Source organism: Sciurus carolinensis, chromosome 1 (assembly GCF_902686445.1).
Source record: "Sciurus carolinensis chromosome 1, mSciCar1.2, whole genome shotgun sequence".
Lineage (NCBI taxonomy): Eukaryota > Metazoa > Chordata > Mammalia > Rodentia > Sciuridae > Sciurus > Sciurus carolinensis.
Genome location: NC_062213.1, coordinates 130,638,292 through 130,663,971, shown reverse-complemented (window position 1 = coordinate 130,663,971; position 25,680 = coordinate 130,638,292). Strand labels below are relative to the sequence as shown.

The window sequence follows — 25,680 nt, the reverse complement described above, 5'->3', positions numbered from 1 at the left end:
TTGTATAGAAAAAGGTTAGTATTTGTTTAAAAATGGATTAATTCATCATTTGAATTGTTTTTTTCTGTTTTGTGTTTAAAATATGATACCTCTTTTAAATAAACCTTTTCATATCCCATAAAAACCATTTTTAAAGTGCTTCTAAGGTACTCAGTTTTTTCTTTTTCAGGACACATACTTGTAAACATTACAATATCAGGATTGAAAGCAGTTAAGAATGTCTCTGCCAAGTCGACAAACAGCTATAGTTAACCCTCCTCCACCAGAGTATATAAATACTAAGAAAAATGGGCGATTAACAAATCAGCTGCAGTATCTACAGAAAGTTGTCCTAAAGGCCTTATGGAAGCATAGTTTTTCTTGGCCTTTTCAGCAGCCTGTGGATGCTGTGAAATTGAAGTTGCCTGTAAGTGTATTTATTATTATGTTAATTTAAATAAAGAAAAATCCTTTAAATCTCTGTAAGATTTAACTATGCTTTAATATTATAAAATGTATTAAACACTAAAGACTATCCCAATGAATATTTTTTTCCAAAAAAACAAAAACACACTTTTCTGGGTGTTGACATTCATAACAGTTGGTGATAAATTATAGTACATGTTTTCTTGTCAGAGCATGTCACTTGGCTTTTTTTCTTTCCTTCTTTCTTTTTTCTTATTTGGTACTAGATATTGAACCCAGTGGTACTTTACCACTGAACCACATCCCCACTCCTTTTTATTATTTTGAGAAAGGTTCTCGCTAAGATGTTGAGGCTGGCCTCAAACTTGAGATCCTCCTGCCTCAGCCTCCTGAGTTGGGTTTATAGCCATGCACCACCACACCCAGGTGTCCCTTGCCTTTTTGATTGATGCAGGGAACTCATGAATGTCACCTTCTTCATGAGTACTTATTTGGATCATGCACAATTCAACTGTAGGTTTGTTAGAAACTTTTAGTCATTTGGTAACAGAAAAGTTGAGTAATTTTTAATATAGACAGTAAATTATATAACTCAGATTTTATTCTGGATTAGTCAGATTCCATAAATACTAGTTATCTTTTTTATTTCTTTTCATCATCATGCCCTTTTCATTTATTTATGTACTTATTTATTTATTTATTTTTGTTGGTTATCAGGGACTGAACTTGGGGGCACTCAACCACTGAGCCACATCCCCAGCCCTGAGCCGCTGGGATTACAGGTGTGTGCCACTGTGCCCAGCCATGCCTTTTTGTTTTTCAGGGATAATTATCTTAATTCTTGTCTTTGTTAATCTTTAATGACTTTTTTCTTCCTTCTTAAAAATAATGATATCATAATCAATTTTGTTTTAGAGTACTAAAGGTTTTGGCTTCCAGATTTTTTAAACCTTCAGCTCTTTAAAGGTAATTGTTCTGTATAGTTACAAATATATTGTTTCATGGAATTTATTTGTGTAGCAATTGTTATAATGGTCTTATTCTTACTAATACTGAGAATTGCTTCAAAATCATAGGATTATTATACCATTATTAAAAAACCAATGGATTTAAATACAATTAAGAAGCGGTTGGAGAATAAATATTATGTGAAGGCTTCAGAATGTATAGAAGACTTCAATATGATGTTCTCAAATTGTTATTTATACAACAAGGTATGTAGACCTTATAATTACACTGCTGATGCTTTGGTATTCATAGAGGAAAGATGTGTAAACAACTGTGCTGATTTCAGATTTCAAATCTTGATTTGGAATATTTTACATATTTTTAAGAATAATTTTACTGAATTTTATAATTTTCACCCATCAACATTTGTTCAGTCAGTTTTGCCTGAATAGCTTTAATGGTTTGTGTTCTTAAAAAATGAAATACCAATGATAGCTGGTGCCTGGGGATATAGCTCAGTTGGTAAAGTTTTTTAAAGTGTGTTCCAGTGCATTCCTGCTATTATATGACAGATAATATAACTGATGATGCTTGCCAGGTGCAATGGCATACACCTGTAATCCCAGTGACTCAGGAGGCTGAAATAGGAGAATCACAAGTTCAAGGCCAGCCTCACCATCTTAATGAGACCCTTAGTAACTTAGCAAGACACTGTCTCAAAATTTAATAAAATAAAAAAGGACTGGGGATGTAGCTCAGTAATAAAGCACTCTTGGGTTTGATATCAAATACAAAAAATAAAATAAAAACTAATGATATACTAATCTTGGTTAAATTTTCACAGCATAGATCCCTGGCCATCCATTACCTTAGAAGCTAAACAGATTGCATACTCCACTCCCCAACAATGCTAGAGACTGAACCCAGGGCGTTATCCATGCTTGGAAAGTGCTCTACCACTGAGCTATACCCCCAGCTACAATTGCATACTTCTAAACTTCCCGACAAGTTGATTCAAAAACCAGACACATTCTTTGTTGTAGCCTACTAGTAGTACATGAATTTGTGTTGATGTATTACCCCATATCATGGTGTATGTGGACTTTTTGAACTTAATCTTCACATTTGTTTTCATCTGTAAAATTGGATTTGTGTATTTGATTTTACCTCCACGTAGTATTCCTGTTTCCCAGAGTACTATATTCTTTTCAATCTATTACAAGATATTTATGTATTTTAAAGTTTATACCCCATTTAAAAATAAGAAACCTAAGTATTTGGTATTTAGCTTATACAGAATCACCAGTGATATTAAAATATAATAGAATGTTTTGTTTCCCAAGGTAACTGTCAACACTACCCTATGTGTAAAGATTTAAAGCAATTAACTGATGTGAATTTTTTAAAAATCAGTACCAATAGTTTTGAGTATCATTGTCAACTATTTTGTCTTTATTTATTTATTTATTTGGTATTTGACTAACCCATGATGCTTTACCACTGAGCCATATCCCCAGGCCTATTTATTTATTTATTGGAGACAGGTTCTTACATTTAACATTTTACTTACTTACTTACTTACTTGGTACTGGGGATTGAACACAGGGGCACTTAACCACTGAGCTACATCCCCAGGCCCTTTTGTTTTTCTCTCTTGTGATAGCAGAGAGCAAAGTTGCTTACAGCCTTGCTAATATGCTGAGGCTGGCTTTGAATTTTCAATCCCCCTGCCTCAGTCTTACATTTAACATTTTAAAATGAAGGTCAACCACATGCAATGATGCATGCGTATAATGCCAGCTACTCCCAAGGTTGAGACAGGGGTATTGCAAGTTTAAAGTCAGTCTGCCTGGGCAACTTAGCAAGACCCTGTCTCAAAATTTAAAAAAATAAAATAATGTCTGAGGATGTAGCTCAGTGGTAAAGCACCCCTGAGTTAAAAAAAAAAAAAAGTTGTAGTTTTCCAGAATTACCTAACTTAGAAATAAATGTTCTGTTGTAGGGTATTTCTTTTTAATTATTTTTTTCTCAGTAGTGAAGTAAATCAAGTGAAGACTTCTAAGAAACTATAGTTTTTTAAATTGAGTCAACACCACAGTGTCACTTTAGTTAATTAAAAGCTTAATCACTTCAAGTCAAACCTTGAAGTACTTTGCTCAACAATGAACAAGTTTTATTTTACCCTATTTGAAGTATAGATAATTTCTGTTATCTTTTTGTATTAATAGAATTGGTTGGATTGTAATTCTTTGGTGCTTAGGGATTCTGATCCTTTTTAGAAGTTGAAGGGGTAGGATGCTAGATTTTTAAATATGAGCTGCTTCACTATTTTCTAAATTTTATTTACAAGAGATATTACTGCATTACTGCTCTCTATAAAGTAACCTGAATTCAAGAAATTTGGTACAATCATCATACTGGTATCATTATTAAATATTTATTATATATTATAGCCTGGAGATGATATTGTTCTTATGGCACAAGCTCTAGAGAAGCTGTTTTTGCAGAAATTATCTCAAATGCCACAAGAAGAGCAAGTTGTGGGTGGTAAGGAAAGAATAAAGAAAGGTAAGCCAGGAGAGCTAAATAGTTTATGTTGTCTATTTTATCTGTCTTTCTTTCCTCTGTTTATGTGTGCATGTGTAATGGAATTAAATATAAAATCCTTCAAAGGAAACAGACATCCAGATATCGTTTTATATTCTATTCTCTAGGTACATAGTGTCAATTCACAGTCTGCTAAACCTTAATCATCAGGATGGTTATGCAACAGTACAGATTATGACCTTAAAACCAGGTTAACCTCTATTACGTAGTGACATTCATCTAATAGGCACACAGTAAGTCATAGCTGCCACTATTACTGTTTTCGGTGGATCTTGTATCTGTTCTGTACTGATAAGAAGAATCAAATTGCCAAAAAAAAAAAAAAAAAAAAAGGTCCTTTAGCTAAGAATGAATTGTTACTGTTGGGTCTGAGGATTGTTTTGTTTTGTTTTTCTCATGACTAACCCTCACCCTGGTACTGAAGATTGAACCCAGTGTGATTACAGTCTTGCTTCTCTATCACTGAACTACCCAGCTCTTTTTAATTTTTATTTTGAGACATTGTCTTACTAAATTGCTGAAACTGGCTTCAAATTTGCAGTCCTCATGCCTCAGCCTTTCTCAGTAGCGTGGATTACAGGTGTGTGCCACCATACCTGGTTGATGGGTGATTGCAGCTACTTATTCTGATGCTCACAGAGCTACTAGGACCTTAAATTTTCTTCAGCCTAAAGTTCTTTGTCTCTTTTGTCAATATATCTTTGAATGTTTGACATATATAAGGCACATGTTGTGGGGCTACAAAGATGTATGATAGCTTTAACTCTAAAGCTAAATTTACATTTTAGTTAGAAACAAAACTTAAATAAGATAATGCATTATGATAAATGTCAGATGAAATTACATGTAGTGTGTGCTACATTGCAAAAGAAGGATACACCGATTTGTACTAGAAAAGTTGAAGGCGTTAGAACTTGAGTTGGCATTGAAGGACAGGAGGTAGGGATTTGACTTTAGATTGAAAGTTTGAGTTTACAAATAACTTCTTCTAGAAGCATTCTACTGCCAGAATCCCTCAGGGATATTGAAATTAACTATATGATAGTTCTACTAGCCTAAAATAATTTGGGTACATATTAATGATTTATGCCAAAGAAAATTCAGTACACTAAATTGAATTGATGTTAATTTATTGATCAAATATTTGAAAACCTGTTTTGTGCCAGAACTCTGCTTGGAAACAAAACAAAAACTTTGCCATCTTGGGGTTCATGGTGTAATAGGAAAAGAGAAACTAATAGGTTCAGCAGAGGCATAATTGAAAAGTTAAGGTTCGAAAGAACATTGCAGATGGAGGGATCAGCTGGGAGAAGGCCTATATCAAGATGCATTCCTCCTCCATCATCTTGGACCAGTATCTTTATCTGTGATCACAGTCTTCTTTTCTTCCTTGCCTTCTCAAAACTTCCATTCCTTTGGTAATTCCTTTTCTTTCCTGCAACATTAATCTCTCTTTCTCTACCATGCCCAGTTTATTAACAGGTTTTGAAGTCTTCAGTATTATGTATACATTGGTGCAGATCATAATTTTGAAACACACAATCTTGAATGCCATAATCCTGAATGTTGAACCCCCATAAAATCAGAATTCTGAAAATTATAGTCCTGAATGGTTGAAATCCTGAAAGCTCAAATTCCCCATACCAAAATTCCCATGAAAAATAAGGGTATAAAAGGGGGTAGTAAATGGCTAATATCATTCAAAATGGTGTAAAACTGAAAGCATTCCCCCTAAAAACTGGAACAAGGCAGGGAATCCCCCTTTCACCACTTCTATTCAACATTGTCCTCGAAACTCTAGCCAGAGCAATTAAGACAGACTAAAGAAATTAAAGGAATACGAATAGGAAAAGAGGAACTCAAGGTGTCACTATTTGCTAATAACATGATTCTGTCTTTAGAGGATCCAAAAAACTCCTCCAGAAAACTTCTAGACCTCATCAATGAATTCAGCAAAATAGCAGGCTGTAAAATCAACACACATAAATCTAAAGCATTTTTATACGCAAGCGATGAAACAGCTGAAAGGGAAATGAGGAAAACAACTCCATTTGCAATAGCCTCAAAAAAAATAGAAAACTTGGGAATCAATCTAACCAAAGAGGTGAAAGATCTCTACAATGAAAACTACAAAACATTGAAGAAAGAAATTGAAGAAGACCTTAGAAGATAGAAAGATCTCTCATGTTCCTGGACAGGCAGAATTAATATTGTCAAAATGGCCATACTACCAAAAGTGCTATACAGATTCAGTGCAATCACAGTTAAAATCCCAATGATGTATCTCACAGAAATAAAGCAAGCAATCATGAAATTCATCTGGAAGAATAAGAAACCCAGAATAGCTAAAGCAATCCTTAGCAGGAAGAATGAAACAGGGGTTTCACAATACCAGAACTTCAACTATACTACAAAGCGACAGTAACAAAAACAGCATGGTATTGGCACCAAAATAGACAGGTAGATCAATAGAGAATAGAGGACACGGACACAAACCCAAATGAATACAATTTTCTCATACTAGACAAAGGTGCCAAAAATATGCAATGGAGAAAAGAAAGCCTCTTCAACAAATGGTGCTGGGAAAACTGGAAATCCATATGCAACAGAATGAAACTAAACCCATATCTCTCAACATGCACGAAACTCTAAATGGATTAAGGACCTCGGAATCAGACAGACCCTGCATCTTATAGAAGAAAAAGTAGGTCCAGATCTTCACCATGTCAACTTAGGACCAGACTTCCTCAACAGGACTCCCATAGCACAAGAAATAACAGCAAGAATCAATAACTGGGATAGATTCAAACTAAAAAGCTTTCTCTCAGCAATGAGAAGGAAGAGCCTACAGAGTGGGAGAATATCTTTGCCACTCATACTTCAGATAGAGCACTAATTTCCTGAGTATATAAAGAACTCAAAAAACTCTATGCCAAGAATACAAGTAATCCAGTCGACAAATATGCTAAGGAAATGAACAGACACTTCACAGAAGAAGATCTACAAGCAATCAACAAACATAAGAAAAAATGTTCCACATCTCTAGTAATAAGAAAATGCAAATCAAAACCACCCTAAGATTCCATCTCACTCCAATTAGAATGGCGATTATCAAGAACACAAGCAACAATAGGTGTTGGAGGGGATGTGGGGGGAAAAGGTACACTCATACATTGCTGGTGGGGCTGCAGACTAGTGCAGCCACTCTGGAAAGCAGTGTGGAGACTCCTTAGAAAACTTGGAATGGAACCACCATTTGACCCAGCTATCCCACTCCTTGGCCTATACCCAAAGGACTTAAAATCAGCATACTACAGAGATACAGCCACATCAATGTTCATAGCTGCTCAGTTCACCATAGCAGGTTATGGAACCAACCTAGATGTCCTTCAGTTGATGAATGGATAAAAAAACTGTGGCATATATATACAATGGAATATTACTCCGCCATAAAGAATGATAAAATTATGACATTTGCAGGTAAATTGATGAAATTGGAGAATATCATGCTAAGTGAGATAAGCCAATCTCAAAAAGCCAAATGTCGAATGATCTTGCTGATTAGCGGATGATGACACATAATGGGGGGTGGGAGGGGTTAGTGTTAGGGTTAGGGTCAGGGTTAGGGAGGGGGGCAAGAATGAAGGAAGGACTGTATAGAGGGAAAAGAGGGGTGGGAGGGGTGGGGAGAAGGGAAAAAATAACAGAATGAATCAAACAACATTACCCTATGTAAATTTATGATTACACAAATGGTATGCCTTGACTCCATGTACAAACAGAGAAACAACATGTATCCCATTTGTTTACAATAATAATAAAAAAGGGGTAGTAAGCTGAATTCTGCTAAAAGGATTGAACATGTAGAAATGATGATATGGCAGTGATGAAACTTCAATTTAAAAATGTATTCATTTAAGTGGATAAAGAAAATGTGGTATATATACACAATGGAATTTTATCCAGCAATAAAGAAAAATGAAATTATAGTGTTTGCAGGAAAATGGATGGAACTAGAGACCATTAAGTGAAATAAACCAAACTCAGAAGGTCAAGGTTCGAGGGTCTTATGTTTTCTCTCATATGCAGAGGCTAGAAAGAAAAAAGGAAAAGTTGAGGGTGGATCTTGTAAAATCAAAGGGAGACCAGCGATGTAAAAGTGTGCCTTGAAGATGGTGGACTAGAGGGTGACTGCATCTCCAGTCGCTCCAGATGCCAGGATTCAAGAAGGGGAGGCAGTGAGAGACTCGGACTAACATAGAGCCGCGGGGTGAGTCTCTCCCACCAGTTGAAGCTCGGCCTGGGCAGCAGGCCCGGACAGGGGCAGCTTCTCAGAGTAGGGCAGGGCAGCTAGAGTCTTCCCCAAGCAGCTCTGCTCCCTCCGGCAGCAGGCTCCTTCCACAGCCAGCTTCTCGGAGCAGGCTGCCCAGTGAGAGCCTTTCTGCACAGAGCCAGCCCCCAGCCCTGGAACCAGTAGCGGGCTAGGTGCAGCTTTCTTCGGAAGCACTGCATTATCAGGTTCCTCCAAAACTTCAGGCTACTGAGGGCTAGGAGGTGATATGCTGGAAATCTACAGGGACACTAAAAGCCAATACAGGAAATCTGCAATATCTCAGGGTCCCACTGATAACTGACCAATATGAGAAAACAAGGGAAGAAAATGTCCCAAACAAACCTAGATACTATATCAATAAAACCCAATGACAGCACAGCAGAAGAAATGTCAGAAAGGGAGTTCAGAATGTACATAATTAAAACAATCAGGGAAGCAAACGAGGAGATGAAAGAGCAAATGCAGGCATTAAATGATTGCACCAATCAACAGTTAAAAGAGCAAATACGGGAAGCAAGAGATCATTTCAATAAAGAGAGATACTGAAAAAAAAAAAAACAAATCCTTGAAATGAAGGAAACAATAAACCAAGTTAAAAACTCCATAGAGAGCATAACCAATAGGATAGAACACCTGGAAGACAGAACCTCAGACATTGAAGACAAAATATTTAACCTTGAAAACAAAGTTGACCAAACAGAGAAGATGGTAAGAAATCATGAACAGAATGTACAAGAATTATGGGATATCATGAAAAGGCCAAATTTAAGAATTATTGGAATTGAGGAAGGCTTAGAGAAACAAACCAAAGGAATGAACAATCTATTCAATGAAATAATATCAGAAAATTTCCCAAATCTGAAGAATGAAATGGAAAATCAAGTACAAGAGGCTTATTTATAGGACTCCAAATGTACAAAATTACAACAGACCCACATCAAGGCACATTATTATGAACATACCTAACATACAAAATAAAGACAGAATTTTAAAGGCCGAGAGAGAAAAGAATCAAATTGCATTCAGGGGGAAACCAGTAAGAATATCAGCAGATTTTTCAATCCAGACCCTAAAAGCTAGAAGGGCCTGGAACAACATTTACCAAGCCCTGAAAGAAAACAGATGGCAACCAAGAATTTTATACCCAGCAAACTTACTTTCAGATTTGACGACAAAATAAGATCCTTCCACGATAAACAAAAGCCAAAAGAATTTACAAAGTCGGCATTACAGAACATTCTCAGCAAAATATTCCATTAGGAAGAGGTGAAAAACAATGATGCAAATCAGCAACGGGAGGAACTAGCCTAAAGGAATAGCCAAGTAAAGGAGAAACCAAATCATGTCAAAAACAAATATGAGTCAATTGACTGGGAATACAAATCATATCACAATAATAACCCTGAATGTTAATGGCCTGAATTCATCAATCAAAAGACATAGACTGGCAGATTGGATTAAAAAGAAAAATCCAACAATATGCTGCCTGCAAGAGATTCATCTCATAGAAAGATATCCATAGAGTAAAGGCGAAAGGATGGGAAAAAACATACCATGCACGAGGACACAGCAAAAAAGCTGGAGTATCCATCCTCATTTCAGATAATGTGGACTTCAAGCCAAAACTAGTCAGAAGGGATAAAGAAGGACATTACATACTGCTTAAGGGAAGCATAAATCAGCAAGACATAACAATCATAAATATCTATGCCCCGAACATTGGTTCATCCATGTACATCAAACAAATCCTTCTCAATACCAGAAATCAAATAGACCACAACACAATAATACTAGGCGATTTTAACACATCTCTCTTGCCACTGGATAGATCTTCCAAACAAAAATTGAATAAAGAAACCATAGATCTCAATAACACAATCAACAATTTGAACTTAACGGACATATATAGAATATACCATCCAACAAAGAACAAATACACTTTCTTCTCAGCAGCACATGGATCCTTCTCTAAAATATTCCATATTTTATGCCACAAAGCTACTGTTAGCAAATACAAGAAGATAGAGGTACTACCTTGTACTCTATCAGATCATAATGGATTGAAATTAGAAAAAAATGACAGAATAAAAAACAGAAACTTCTCCAATACCTGGAGATTAAATAATACACTATTATATGATGAATGGATAACAGAAGACATCAGGAGGGAAATAAAAAATTCTTAGAAGTAAACGAGAACAAAGACACATATCAAAATCTCTGGGACACCATGAAAGCAGTACTTAGAGGAAGATTTATTTCATGGGGCGCATTCAACAAAAGAAGTAAAAATCAACAAATAAATGACTTAACACTACAGCTCAAAGCCCTAGAAAAAGAAGAGCAGACCAACACCAAAAGTAGTAGAAGACAGGAAATAGTTAAAATCAGAGCCAAAATCAACAAAATTGAAACAAAAGAAGCAATTGGAAAAATTAACAAAATAAATAGTTGGTTCTTTGAAAAAATAAACAAAATTGATAAACCCTTAGCCACCTAACAAAGAGAAAGAGAGAGAAAACACAAATTACTAAAATTTGGAATGAACAAGGAAATATCACAACAGACACAAGTGAAATACAAAACATAATTAGAAGCTATTTTGAAAATCTGTATTCTAAGAAAACAGAAAACCTTGAAGACATCAACAAGTTTCTAGAGACATATGAATTACCTAAACTGAACCAGGAGGACATACACAATTTAAATAGATCAATTTCAAGCAATGAAATAGAAGAGGTCATCAAAAGCCTACCAACAAAAAAAAGTCCAGGACCAGATGGGTTCTCAGCCGAGTTCTACAAAACCATCAAAGAAGAGCTCATTCCAATACTTCTCAAAGTATTTCATGAAATAGAAGAGGAGGGAACCCTCCCAAACTCATTCTATGAAGCCAATATCACCCTGATACGTAAACCAGACAGAGACACATCAAGGAAAGAAAATTTCAGACCAATATCCTTAATGAACATCAATGCAAAAATTCTCAACAAAATTTTAGCAAATCACATACAAAAATATATTAAAAAGATAGTGCACCACGATCAAGTGGGTTTTATCCCAGGGATGCAAGGTTGGTTCAACATCTGGAAATCAATAAATGTAATTCACCATATCAACAGACTTAAAGTTAAGAATCACATGATTATTTCAATACACGCAGAAAAAGCATTTGATAAAATACAGCATCCCTTCATGCTCAAAACACTAGAAAAAATAGGGATAGTGGGAACATTCCTTAACATTGTAAAGGCCATCTATGCTAAGCCCATGGCCAATATCATTCTAAATGGTGAAAAACTGAAAGCATTCCCCCTAAAAACTGGATCAAGACAGGGATGCCCTCTATCACCACTTCTATTCAATATCGTCCTTGAAACTCTAGCCAGAGCAATTAGACAAACCAAAGAAATTAAAGGGATACGAATAGGAAAAGAAGAATTCAAACTATCCCTGTTCGCTGATGACATGATTATATGTTTAGAGGAACCTGGAAATTCCACCAGAAAACTTTTAGAACTCATAAGTGAATTCAGTAAAGTAGCAGGTTACAAGATCAATGCTTATAAATCCAATGCACTTTTATACATAAGTGATGAATCTTCAGAAAGAGAAATTAGGAAAACTACCCCATTCACAATAGCTTCGAAAAAAATAAAATACTTGGGAATCAGTCTCACAAAAGAGGTGAAAGACCTCTACAATGAGAACTACAGAACACTAAAGAAAGAAATTCAAGAAAACCTTAGAAGATGGAAAGATCTCCCATGTTCCTGGATAGGCAGAATTAATATTGTCAAAATGGCCATACTACCAAAAGTGCTATACAGATTCAATGCAATTCCAATTAAAATCCCAATGACGTACCTTACAGAAATAGAGCAAGCAATTATGAAATTCATCTGGAAGAGTAAGAAACTCAGAACAGCTAAAGCAATCCTCAGCAGAAAGAGTGATCAAGGGGTATCTCAATACCAGATCTTCAACTCTACTACAAAGCAATAGTAACAAAAACGGCATGGTATTGGCACCAAAATAGACAGGTAGATCAATGGTACAGAATAGAGGACATGGACACAAACCTAAATAAATAGAATTTTCTCATACTAGACAAAGGTGCCAAAAATATGCAGATGGTGCTGGGAAAACTGGAAAACCATATGCAACAGAATGAAATTAAACCCCTATCTCTCACCATGCACAAAACTAAACTCAAAATGGATCAAGCACCTCGGAATCAGACCAGAGACCCTGCATCTTATAGAATAAATATAGGTTCAAATCTTAGGATGTCGGCTTAGGATCAGACTTCCTTAATAGGACTCTGATAGCACAAGAAATAAAAAGAGGAATCAATACTGGGATATTGTCAAACTAAAAAGCTTTCTCTCAGCAAAGGAAACTATCAGTAATATGAAGAGACAGCCTTCAGAGTGGGAGAAAATCTTTGCCAATCATACTACAGATAGAGCGCTAATTTCCAGAATCTATAAAGAACTCAAAAAACTCTACACCAAGAATACAAATAATGCAATCAACAAATGGGCTAAGGAAATGATCCGACACTTCACAGAAGAAGATCTACAAGCAATCAACAGATATATGAAAAAGTGTTCAACATCTCTAGTAATAAGAGAAATGCAAATCAAAACCACCCTAAGATTCCATCTCACCCCAATTAGAATGGCGATTATCAAGAACACAAGCAACAATAGGTGTTGGCGAGGATGTGGGGAAAAAGGTACACTCATACATTGCTGGTGGGGTTGCAAATTAGTGCAACCACTCTGGAAAGCAGTATGGAGATTCCTCAGAAAGCTTGGAATGGAGCCACCATTTGACCCAGCTATCCCACTCCTTGGCCTATACCCAAAGGACTTAAAATCAGCGTATTACAGAGATATAGCCACATCAATGTTCATAGCTGCTCAGTTCACAATAGCCAGATTGTGGAACCAACCTAGATGTCCTTCAATTGATGAATGGATAAAGAAAATGTGGTATATATATATACAATGGAATATTACTCAGCCTTAAAAATGATAAAATTATGACATTTGCAGGCAAATGGATGAAACTGGAGAATATCATGCTAAGTGAGATAAGCCAATCCCAAAAAACCAAAGGACAAATGATCTCGCTGATAAGTGGATGATGACACATAATGGGGGGTGGGAGGGGTTAGGGTTAGGGTTAGGGTTAGGGAGGGGGGCAAGAAGGGAGGAAGGAAGGACTGTATAGAGGGAAAAGAGGGGTGGGTTGGGTGGGGGGAAGGGGGAAAAATGGCAGAATGAATCAAACAACATTGCCCTGTGTAAATTTATGATTGCACGAATGGTATTCCTTGACTCCATGTACAGAGAATTAAAATGTATCCCATTTGTTTGCAAAAAAAAAAAAAATCAAAGGGAGCTCAGTAGAGGAAAGGGACCAAGAGGTGGCAGGCAGGAAGAGAGGCGGGGAAATGCTGGGGAATGATATTAATCAAATTATATTATATTACGTGCATGTATGAATACGTAACAACAAATCACATTGTGTACAACTGTAATGCTTCACTAAAATATGTAGAGAATTTCAAAAAAAAATAAAAATGCATCCATTGAGGGATGAGGGTGTAGCTCAGTGGTAGTATGCTTGCCTATCCTGGATTTGATCCCCTGTACTTAGAAAAGAAAAAAGCATCTGTTGGGAGAAACCCTAGTTCTTGGCTGTCAGCAATGAATGTCTCAAGTGTGTAAGGAAAACCCTTCGCACATTCATGCCCAAGAGGAAAACCTGCAGAGAGGAGCATTCTGCTCTGGCCACCTAGGAAAGTATGCAACTGCCCCAAATTGACCCAGTGTTTCCAAGGGAACCCATATAGGAACCTGGTGGTCTGATCCCCCATAGCACATTGTGATTGGGCAAGAAACCTATAAAATGTATAGCTGTTCTCGCAATAAACGAGTTTGCAGGCTGCACAAGCCTGCTTCCACACAACTCTCGGAATCTGGATCTTGACGCGCCCTTACCCTGTGTCTGAACTAGCCTGGCACAAGAGAAACAACAAGCATCCATTGGTCTGCCTTAACTAACTATATTATAGGAACTTTTAATCAATTAAAACTGTACTTCTGTGAAGAAGTCAGGAGAGTTATTGACTGAATTGAAAATAATTTTGTGCATGGTAGAATAGGAAGAGACACAATGGTATTTATCACCAGTATTATTTCTACCAATCTGTGCTCCTTGGATGAGTACATATGGAATAGATTTCCATGTACCCCAAAAAGCATTGAGGCATAGCACAAAAGATGGAAAAACTTAATAGGAAATGCTCACATTGGGGGTATATCAAATCATAAAGGATTTTAAAAACAGCTGTACCACATAGGAAATAAATGTGAACTCATGCTCTGAGGAGGGTCTTGGGGTGAGGGGGGAGAAGGAGGCTATTCATTGTGATGGAAAACTTCAAAATATAGTTAATGATCATGAAATTCAGTCAGTTCTTATGGACTACATCTGTGAAACGGCCTGTAATATTCCGTCATATGCTTTTATATGTCAAACTTTTAGTTTTTTTCATTTTCTTTTTCTTCCCTCGAACTTCTCCCCACACTATTTTGAATTGTCAGCAATAATTTTCATAGTTCTTCATGCTAAGTATCCTATTTTTACATTATTTATAATAATGGACAGATAAATTATGCAAAGATTTTTAAAGAGTTCTAGTTTCTATGCCTGTTTGCAAATTTGACCCATAGAAACATATCATCATAACATTGTTCATATATATAAGTTTTGAAACTTTCTCAATAACTGAACTAATGTTCTTTTTGTAATCTGCATTCACCCGAGGTGTTTCTTAACCTTGCAACTGTTAAGGCTGGGATGTAGCTCAGTGCAGGGTACTTGCCTATCATGCTTAATTCAAAACTTAATCCCTACTACGTCAAGAAAAAAAATAAAGCAAGTGCATGCATATTCTATGGTAATTCATTGGAGTTGTTAATTGTTCTCATCAAAAGAACTAGTTTTACATCAGTGTTTCAGAAGATTGCTGTTATAAAACCATAACTAACTGTAATGATATGTATTTCTTTTTACCTATTCATGAATATGATTAATCTGCTCTTAATTTTTATGTCTTTGTGACTGGTGTTAGTATATGTGAGTATTTATGTTTGTGAAAATAAGTTTGTTGTTATTACCTGTTTTAAAGTGACTTAGGAAGTGTTACATCTTTTTGTTTCTCAGCTCCCCTTTCAAAATTGTGAATAGGGTTGGATGTATAGCTCAGTAGTAAAGTACCTGAGCATGCATGATGCCCTGGGCTCAATCCCCAGCACCACCAAAAAAAGAAAGAAAGAAAAAAAATTTTGTTTTAAAATTCTTTTCTGCGAAATATTTTTGGAATTTCAATCTTTTGAGATTTTAGACATTAGGGATTTTACTCTTTCATGATTTCAGCATTTGGGATTGTATCTCTCAGATTATAATCCAAATCCTGTGAAATTGTTCTAATACTATCAGCAACAATATGTGTGGGAAGATTTCAAAGAATAGAAATATATTGTTATATTTTGCTAAAAAGCTGAATTAAATATGGAATCTAACAAAAATAAATGGCATTTTGTTCTAACTCAGATATTAACTTTGGTGCATACTTCACTAGGCACTCAACAGAACATTTCAGTTTCTTCTATTAAAGAAAAAGCATCTCCCAAAGCAACAGAAAATGTATTTAAGCAGCAAGAAATTCCCTCTGTGTTTCCTGAGACATGTGTCTCCCCCTTAAGCATGGCACAAGGAACTCCACTCAACTCCAGCTCACAACCTGTGGTCCAAGTAGGTGTATTGACATTTTAAAATTATTGTTTCCTGAAATATTTCAGTATAACTTGGATGTTGTAATATATATACTTTTTAAAAAGTTGGTATGATAATTGGTCTTCAGCATACAGCAGTCCCAAATGAAACTGTTCCTGCCTCTTTGAACATTTTGTGAACAGAGACCTAGAAGCTAACCCAAATGTTCAAGATTTCTGAAGTAAAATTTGAACTGTTTGGTATCTTGATAGCATTAATATAAAAAGTTGTCCATTTACATCGTTATCTTTTTAAAACTGTATGCCCTAGTTGATTTAAAGTATACAGAAAACTTGGGATATAACCATGACTGATTTTCTTTTATTCATGTTAAGGGGTTGTACAAGGCAATTCTTTGGAATATAGGAAGAAAATATTAAGAGTTATTTATTTTGCCTATAAAAGAGAAATTAACCTTTACTACTCTTAATACTGGGTTGTTTTATAAAATATATAAAAACTTGGCATCAGTAATTGTTCCCCATTTTTTACAAACACTGATGCCTATGTATGTAGTTTCCTATTATTGAATTGTTTTATTTTAGGTTACAAAAGGTGTGAAGAGGAAAGCAGATACAACAACTCCTACAACTTCTGTAGTTAAAGCAAGTAATGAATCTTCTCCGACACTTACTGCAAAAAAATCGAGAATGCCACCAATAAACGAAAACGTGCTGAAGAATGATTTGCCAGATTCTCAGCAACAACATAAAGCTGTAAAAAGTGTTACAGTAACTGAACAATTAAAGCACTGTAGTGAAATTCTTAAAGAATTGCTTGCAAAGAAACATTTATCATATGCATGGCCCTTTTATAATCCTGTTGATGCTAATGCTTTAGGGCTCCATAACTACTATGACATTGTCAAAAATCCAATGGATCTTGGAACTATTAAGGTAAATATTCCTTAAATAAGAGGAACTTCACTTCTTGGTTATAAAAGTTAAGCATGGTGGGGTGCACCTTTAGCCCCAGGTATTCAGGAACTGAAACAGCAGGAAGGGATCACTTGAGCCCAGGAGTTCAAAGCCAGACTGGGCAGCATAGTGAGACTCTCAATTGAAAAAAAGTAATATTGCAAGAAATTGGCAGTGAAAAAGATGAAGGAAATTAAAACACCAGTCACATCACCTGTAATCACTGGAACATTTTAAAATATACCTTTTCTCATGTCAACACATCCATTGTTCTTTTGCAGTACTGAAAATTGAACCCAGGGGTGCTCTACTGCTGAGCTACATCCCCAGCCCTTTTTATTTTTTAATTTTGATACAGAGTCTGGCTAAGTTGCCCAGGCTAGCTTTGAACGTGTAATCCTCCTGCTCTGACCCTTTCGAGGCACAGGAATTATAGGTGTGCACAACTGCACCTGGCACATTCATTGTTCATCACAACATTTGGGATACAGTACATGATGTAATTCATACCCGTTGTATTAGCTGTCCTTTATTATTGTCTGCATGTTTGATTCTTCTTTTAAACACAGTTCTGATTCATGTTTTCATCAGCCACATAAAGCTTATTAATATGTTACCAAATTTTATGCCTACCCTCATTCCTTGCATCCTACTTTTTCCCCTCTGGGTTTGTTCTCTTTGTTGAAATGGAAAATTAGTAGTTTTTCTATGAGAGTTTTTAGATAGTAAACTCTTGGTACTTTATATCTAAAAGTATCTATATTTTGCCCTTATTCGTGAATGATTCTTTAACTGACTATAGAATTCTATACTCAGTTATTTCCCTCAGCAATTAGAAGACATATTCTGACATCTCTTGCTGATTTCTGCTGTTTACTTGGTCATCCTTCCATAGTTTATGTGTCTTCTTCTAGCTGCATATTTTATTTAATTCATCTTAACTGGAAATTAGCACTTTCAGTATGAATATTTGAATCTTAAGTTTTGAAAATGTTTAGCTGTTATCTCTTCAAAATGGTGCTTTATTTATTTATTTTTTTGCTGGTAGGAATTTTTTTGGTTTTATTTAGTTATACATGACAGCAGAATGCATTTTGATTCATTGTACACAAATGGAGTACAACTTTTCATTTCTCTGGTAGTACAAGATGTAGATTGACACCATTTGTGTAATCATATGCGTACATAAGGTAAGGATGTTTGTCTCATTCCATTTCTTTCCTCATTTCCCTCTGCACAATCCATCCTTCCTCCATTCTTCACTTACCCACTCCCTGTGCCCATTATGTATCATCATCCACTTATCAGGGAAAACATTTGGCCTTTGGTTTTGGGGATTGGCTTAAATTCATTAGCATGATATTCTCAAACTCCATGAATTTACCTGCAAATGCCATAATTTTATTCCTTTTCATGGCCGAGTAATATTCCATTATATATCACAGTTTCTTTATCCATTCATCAACTGAAGGGCATCTAGGTTGGTTCCACAATCTAGCTATTATGAATTGAGCTGCTATGAACATTGATGTGACTATGTCACTGTAGTATGCTGATTTTAAGTCCTTTGGATATAGACCAAGGAGTGGGATAACTGGGTCAAATGGTGGTTTCATTCCAATTTTCGAAGGAATCACCATACTGCTTTCCAGAGTGACCGTACCGATTTGCAACCCCATCAGGATTGTATGACTACCTTTTTCCCCACATCCTCACCAATGCCTATTATTGCTTGTATTCTTGATAATAGCCATTCTAATTGGAATGAGATGAAATCTTAGGGTAGTTTTGATTTCCTTTTCTCTAATTACTAGAGATATTGAACATTTTTTCATTTATTTGTTGATCAATTGTATATCTTCTGTGAAGTGTCTGCTCAGTTCCTTAGCCCATTTATTGATCGGGTTATTTGTATTTTTAGTGTTAAGCTTTTTGAGTCCTTTTTAAATTCTGTAGATTAGTGCTCTATCTGAAGTGTGTTTGGTAAAGATCTTTTCCCACTCTGTAGACTTTCTCTTCACATTATTGATTGTTTCCTTTACTCAGAAAAAGCTTTTTATTTTTTTCATTCCATTTTTTGATTCTTGCTTTTATTTCTTGTGCTTTGGGAGTCTTGTTAAGGAAGTCTGATCCTAAGTCAACATGATGAAGATTTGGGCCTACTTTTTCTTCTGTTAGGGCAGTGTCTCTGTCCTAATACCTAGGTCCTTGATCCATTTTGAGTTGAGTTTTTTTGTGCAGGGTGAGAGAGGTTTAATTTCATTTTGCTGCATATGGATTTCCAGTTTTCCCAGCACCCAAAGTGATCTTTCTTTCTTTTCCCTGTATACTAACTCAGACTCAGAAATCATGAAACATCTGAAATACGTAAACCTGAACCAAATATTAAAGGATAGATAGAACTCAGTAATTTATAGGCTATTTCAAGCACGAGAAACAAGTTTGTAGAATAATCATGAAGTAAAGAAAACACATTCAGAATACTCTTTGGGCTAACTTGAAACATGGAGAATATGAAATAAACCTGGGAAAAAAATTGAGACTGGGAGGAAATTTCGTTTGTAAACACAAAAGAACATTATAAAGATGATAAGAACTGCTGTTAAACACAAGAATAATGTCCTTCTATTTGATTTTTATAGTGTTTTTCCCTAGCAGCAATTTATAGCCTACTTACATGGCTTTAAGACTCCAAGAAGAAAGTGACTTTGATTTAGTTCTCTAAAGTCACTCTCAACTGCCAGTGACCAGATTGGTAGAAAGTTATGTCTCATGTTTAAATTTTACCTTCCTTTTTTTTTTTTTTTTTTTTTTAATTTGTGTGTGTGTGTATGTGTGTGTGTGTGTGTGTATGTTACTGGGGATCAAACATTGCACATGCTAGGCAAGCATTCTCCCTTTGAACAACATCCCCAGCTCTTTTCTTAATTTTATTTGGGACAAGATCTTGCTGAGTTGCTCAGGTTAACCTCAAACTTGCTATCCTCCTGCCTCAGCCTCCTAAGTAACTGGGATTAGGCCATGCCACCACATCTAGCTGTTTTACTTTTTTTTTTTTTAATTATAAATGATGTCCAGCATATTGTATTTGTATATTGCCTTTTGTTTTTATTATCTCTCCATTCTCAGGAGGATTTTAATATAAATCATTCATCCAAATGTTCAAGATTGGTTTAAGATTACCATTTTGTGTTTGTTTGCTTATTATCAAAATTGCCTGTCACAATTATCTGAAAATTCTGTTTTTCTGCCTTCGTGATTTTGTTTCTGTCCTTTTCTTTGCTTGGAGCACACTCTTATTTCTACTATAAAAATTCTTTAGATTATTTTTCAAAGTCTAAGAAATATGAAATGTGGAATATTAACATTTGTCAAATATGGATACTGAATTACTGGTTTTATTATTTTGCGTTCTTCTGTATACCTGAATTATTTCATATATAAACACTTAAGATACTCGGTTATTGAATTGAACTATATTATCTGTGAAACTTGTAACTTTTCCTTAATTTAGAGGAAAATGGACAATCAAGAATATAAGGATGCATATGAATTTGCTGCAGATGTTAGATTAATGTTCATGAATTGCTACAAATACAATCCTCCAGATCATGAAGTAGTAGCAATGGCTAGAATGCTTCAGGTGAGTTTTTACTTGTTCTTTGAAAGCAATTTTCCTCCTAATATAGTTTAAAAATTTCATAACCTTAATGCAAGACTTGAAGAATAATACCCACATCCCTAACTAGCACAAAACGATTTATAAATAATACTTTTTAAACTGTTGGGGTTTGTCTTTTAATTTATCATGTTTCTTAGTAACAAGTCTTTTAATGAAGCTGCCCACCACACAGAAGAAAGAAGTTAGGGAAATGTTCATGAAGTGGGATCAGTAGATATCTGAGATAGGGTTGATTAGGGTCTGCATCCTATTGAAGGGAAAATTCAAGCACTTCTGAGTCTCAGCCATTGGAAGATAGAATGATACATCAACTATAGGCTCTTGGAAGAGGGAGAGGGTTCCCTTTATAACTTGAGAAGTCTGTCTTGCATGGAAAATGGAGGAAAGTTACTGAGGTTATCAGGCAGAGAAACGTGGGTATGTCTTCTGATATATCTTAAAGAATTCTGGTCAGAATATAACACTGAAATGTATTTTTTGTTTAATGGTATTATTGCTGCATTAAATCAAAAATACAGAAAACCTTCACAGTCTAATTTTCCAAATCAGGACGTTTTTGAAATGCATTTTGCCAAAATCCCTGATGAACCTGTTGAGAGTATGCCTGTATGTTATCTTACAAATGATACTACAAAAGCCCTTGGTAGAGAAAGCACTAGTGAGGCTTCCTCTGAAGATAAGTCTTCTGATGATTCTGAAGATGAAAGAGTTCAGCGTCTTGCAAAGCTTCAGGAGCAGGTAGTTGATTATATTGAGACAAGTTTTAATATTCTGTGAACTGCTGATCTATTATAAAATCCTTGTAGATTTTTTCCCCCCATATTGGGAATTGAACCCAGGAGCACTCTATCACTAAGTGTTTTAGTCAGTTTTTTCTCTGCTGCAACTAAAGGACCCGACTAACCAAAACAACTGTAGAGGAGGAAAGGTTTATTTGAGGGCTCACAGTTTCAGAGATCTTAGTCCATAGAAGGCCAGCTCCATTCCTTGGGGCTCCACGTGAGGCAGGAGAACATCATGGCAGAAAAGGGGCACAGGGAAATAGCTCACGTGTTGATGAGGAAGCAGAGAGAGAGAGAGAGTGTCCACTCTCCAGATACAAATATATACCCAATGCCGTGCTTCCAGTTCCCACCACCTCCAGGCACACCCTTCCACTTCAGTTACTGTTCAGTTAATCCACATTAGGGGATCAAGTCATTGATTGGGTTAAGACTCTTACAAGCCAATCATTTCTCCTCTGAACCTTCCTGCATTGTCTCACAGGTGAGCTTCTGGGGGACACCTCACATCCAAACCATAACACTAATTAACCTACCTCTTCAGCCCCTTTTTTGATTTTGAGACAGGGTCTCCTTACGCTGCTGAGGCTGGCCTCAGACTTGCAATCTTCTGACCTCAGCTTCCCAAATTTGCGGGATTAGAGTACTGCACCACCACACTTCACTTCTTGTATAGATTTTTGTTCATTTGTGGTGGTAGAGTTAGAACCCAGAGCTTCTTACATGTGAGGCAAGTGAGCCACATTCTCAGGTTCCTCCTCCTTGATTTAAATCTATTATATTTAGATCATTTAGCAACAGTGACTTTATGTACTTATTGGCACATTTGTCATGTTTAATAGTCTTTCATACTCATTTCATAAAACTTTTCATAGTTCCATTATATATATTCTCAATCACAATGAGAAGTTTATTCTCATTGAAATTATTTATAACATAATCTGAGACTTTATGAATAATATCTTAACATTGTTCCATTTTTGATAAAAGGTTAACCTGTTCTGATATCAAGCCTGAAAAGTTGTTTATTAAAATTAAATACCACCCAGAAAGATTAATTATTCTTGGTCCTTTTTAATTATTTTTCATTTATTATCTTCACAGTCCTGGAATCAAACCCAGGGCCTTGAACATAATAGACAAATACTCCTCTTTTGAGCTATACTCCCAACCCTCTTGGTCTATTTTTAGATGACTGTTTAAGTTTATAGGTTGAGCACATGATTGTGTATGAAATTTAATTCATGCTCTACAATGAATTTATGAAGTAAAATAAAAACCTGAAAGGAATGTAATATGAAATGAATTTCCCAAAGGATACTGTCTTTGGAGTACTTCAAATCTTTTTCTAGTGTCTTTAATTATTTAGAGCCATGAATGTTAAAGGTTTTTTTCCCCTTTATCAGCTTAAGGCTGTTCACGAACAGCTACAGGTTCTGTCCCAAGTACCTTTCCGTAAGCTAAAGAAAAAGAATGAGAAGTCTAAACGGGGGAAGAAAAGACAAAAGGTTAATACCAGAGATGAAAATCCAAGGAAAAACTTGAAGCAAGTGAAACCAAAGGATAAGTCCAAGAGCAAGTAAGTATCTTTTCTGATGACTTCTTAAAAGAATAACATTATCTAAAATAAATTTGGGTGGGGTTATTGCTCAGTGGTAGAGTGAACACTTAGTATGTACAAGACCTTGGGTTCAATCCCCAGCATGTTAATAAAATAAGTAAAATAAAATGAATGAAATAAAGCAATTTTTGTTACAGCCAACCAAAGAAGAGGAAACAACAGGTCTTTGTTCTGAAGTCTGAAGAAGAAGATAATGCTAAACCTATGAACTATGATGAGAAAAGACAGCTAAGTTTGGATATAAACAAACTCCCTGGAGATAAACTTGGGAGAGTAGTTCATATAATACAATCAAGAGAACCCTCACTAAGAAATTCCAATCCTGACGAGATAGAGATTGACTTTGAAACACTGAAAGCATCAACACTAAGAGAATTGGAAAAATATGTTGTGGCATGTTTAAGAAAAAGACCACTAAAACCTCATGGTATGTATTTCTGAACATAAATAAAAATCTAGTATGTTATTTTGTTAATCTTTAATTTTCCTAACTCTTTTTTACTCTTAAATCATATAGCTAAGAAAATAATGAAGTCCAAGGAAGAACTTCATTCACAGAAAAAACAGGAGTTGGAAAAGCGGTTACTGGATGTCAACAATCAGTTAAATTCTAGAAAACGGCAAACAAAACGTAGGTAGTAGTCTTTTGGGTTTTGGTACTGGGGATTGAACCCAGAGAAGCTTTAGCACTGAATCACATCCCCAGCCCTTTTTATCTCTTATTTCTTATTTTGAGACAGAGTCTCACTAAGATGCTTAGGGTCTCACTCACTTGCTTAGGTTGGCCTTCAATTTGTGAATCTCCTGCCTCAGCCTCCCCAGTTGGGATTACCACATGCACCACCACCACTGCATCTTTTATAGGTGGCAGTTTTTAAATGTTCTTGTTATTTAACTCTTTGGGTATTTTAATGTGATGCTCTGTTTTTAGTTGAGAAAACACAACCATTAAAAGCAGTTGGAAGTGGGTCCCGCCTGAGTGAGAGCAGCAGCAATAGCAGCAGCAGCAGCAGCAGCAGCTCATCAGAGTCTGAAAGTAGCAGCAGTGATTCAAGCTCTTCAGACAGCAGTGATTCTGAACCAGGTTAGCTGTCTCCTTAAGTGTACCTCTGTTGGTGGGAACATTATTTTCTTGTAATATTGAAACATTTATTTTAAAGGATTTGTTACTTACCCAGAACCTATGATATGAATGGCACACTTATTATTTAATTGCATGTAGACAGTCCTACTATTTTCTTTAAAAGAGATAACTATGTAAAAAGACATTCCATATACATATGTGCCTTATAGGTTTAAAATTTTGAAAATAAGTTACTCAAGGTGGAATAGTACCTTAATAAATAGTACCAGATCAGATAATAAAACACTGATTTTCACTTTTTACAAAATAAAAGGATTATTTGAGGGCACCTTTCAGTTTATTCTGTATGATATGTCAGATCACTCTAATGTTGCAAGGTACGTCCTATTGTAGTACTACGTTCTAAATTGAATAGTCATTTTGACTTAAGAAGCCAGTCCCCTAGAAACTGCAAAGCAGATTTTTTTTTTCACTTTCTTGGTTTCTTCACTATAGAATATTATCTTCCATCTATAAAGAAATGTATTTTAAATCCAGATTCACAGTTTTGCCAAAGCACCATATTACATTGTATAGTTTATCTGTTGTATCAAGCTTAGGTCATTCATATTTTCTTTGTGTTTTTTCATTAATAGTTGTAGAGTTGACAGGTATCCCACTGCCCCCAAGGATGCTGACTTGGCAGTGGTATTACATCATTATTGCCAAAAGGCAAATTCAGAATATAGGATGTTTTTATGCCTGAACTTATTATTTTAAATGAGATTATTTCTTGTTAGGAAATTCAATTCTCTTTTTAAAATTCCATGTAGAATATTGTGACATCAGAAATTCTTACCATTTATAAGAATATCTCTCTTTTCATTCTGGTAGTTAGGGTCTGCTGGCTTAACAGTACATTTGATTTTACTTTTGTTTCTGTTTAGTTTGCATTTATGTGGTGTGTTGGTTGCTGCATTTTGTTTTTACATTTCTAAAGTATATAGTGGCAAACAATTTTGTAAGAATAAACAATTTTTATTTTGTTGGAATTTGTCATACTAGAAGATTTTTAGATTAATTTAGGGCTCTGATTATATAATATTTCCTTATATTTGACTTCTAAGCATAAAACAATACTGGAAAACATCTAAATTGCATTAGTATTTTAAATTGTAATTAGCAATTGTAATATCATCTAATAAAGCATTTGTGGCCTAATAAGTTAGAGCACTTTGTCTTTTATTTGTAGAATATAACTCTTATTGTAACTATTAGTTTGAATTATTTGACTATTGCTAATAAGAATGCCTTGAGTACTAGAGGAAAAGTATAACATAAAGAGCTTTTAAATACAATCTTAATTTTAATATGAGTTATCAGTTTGATAGAATATTCTAGTATGTGGCTTAAATTTATCATCAACTATAGATTCATAAAATGATGGGATATCTATTTCATGTTTTTC

General features: G+C 35.4%; 1 protein-coding gene across 3 annotated transcripts in view; it reads left to right on the top strand.

Annotated features, from left to right (window-relative positions):
* The first annotated feature begins 211 nt into the window (after positions 1–211).
* The window catches only part of Brdt (bromodomain testis associated), a 51,292-nt gene continuing 25,823 nt past the window's right edge, over positions 212–25,680 (top strand). Inside the window, exons 1-11 of one of the 3 annotated variants that reach the window (XM_047563526.1) lie at positions 212–406; positions 1,482–1,619; positions 3,807–3,921; positions 15,954–16,126; positions 16,693–17,043; positions 20,579–20,707; positions 21,296–21,484; positions 22,935–23,107; positions 23,287–23,576; positions 23,667–23,780; positions 24,081–24,233. In XM_047563526.1, coding sequence (XP_047419482.1) covers positions 218–406; positions 1,482–1,619; positions 3,807–3,921; positions 15,954–16,126; positions 16,693–17,043; positions 20,579–20,707; positions 21,296–21,484; positions 22,935–23,107; positions 23,287–23,576; positions 23,667–23,780; positions 24,081–24,233 — 2,014 coding nt within the window. In that variant the 5' untranslated portion in view covers positions 212–217. Of the gene's footprint in view, positions 407–1,481; positions 1,620–3,806; positions 3,943–15,953; positions 16,127–16,692; positions 17,044–20,578; positions 20,708–21,295; positions 21,485–22,934; positions 23,108–23,286; positions 23,577–23,666; positions 23,781–24,080; positions 24,234–25,680 lie in introns of all 3 variants that reach the window. The other 2 variants (XM_047563512.1, XM_047563517.1) reach the window with 2 other exon arrangements.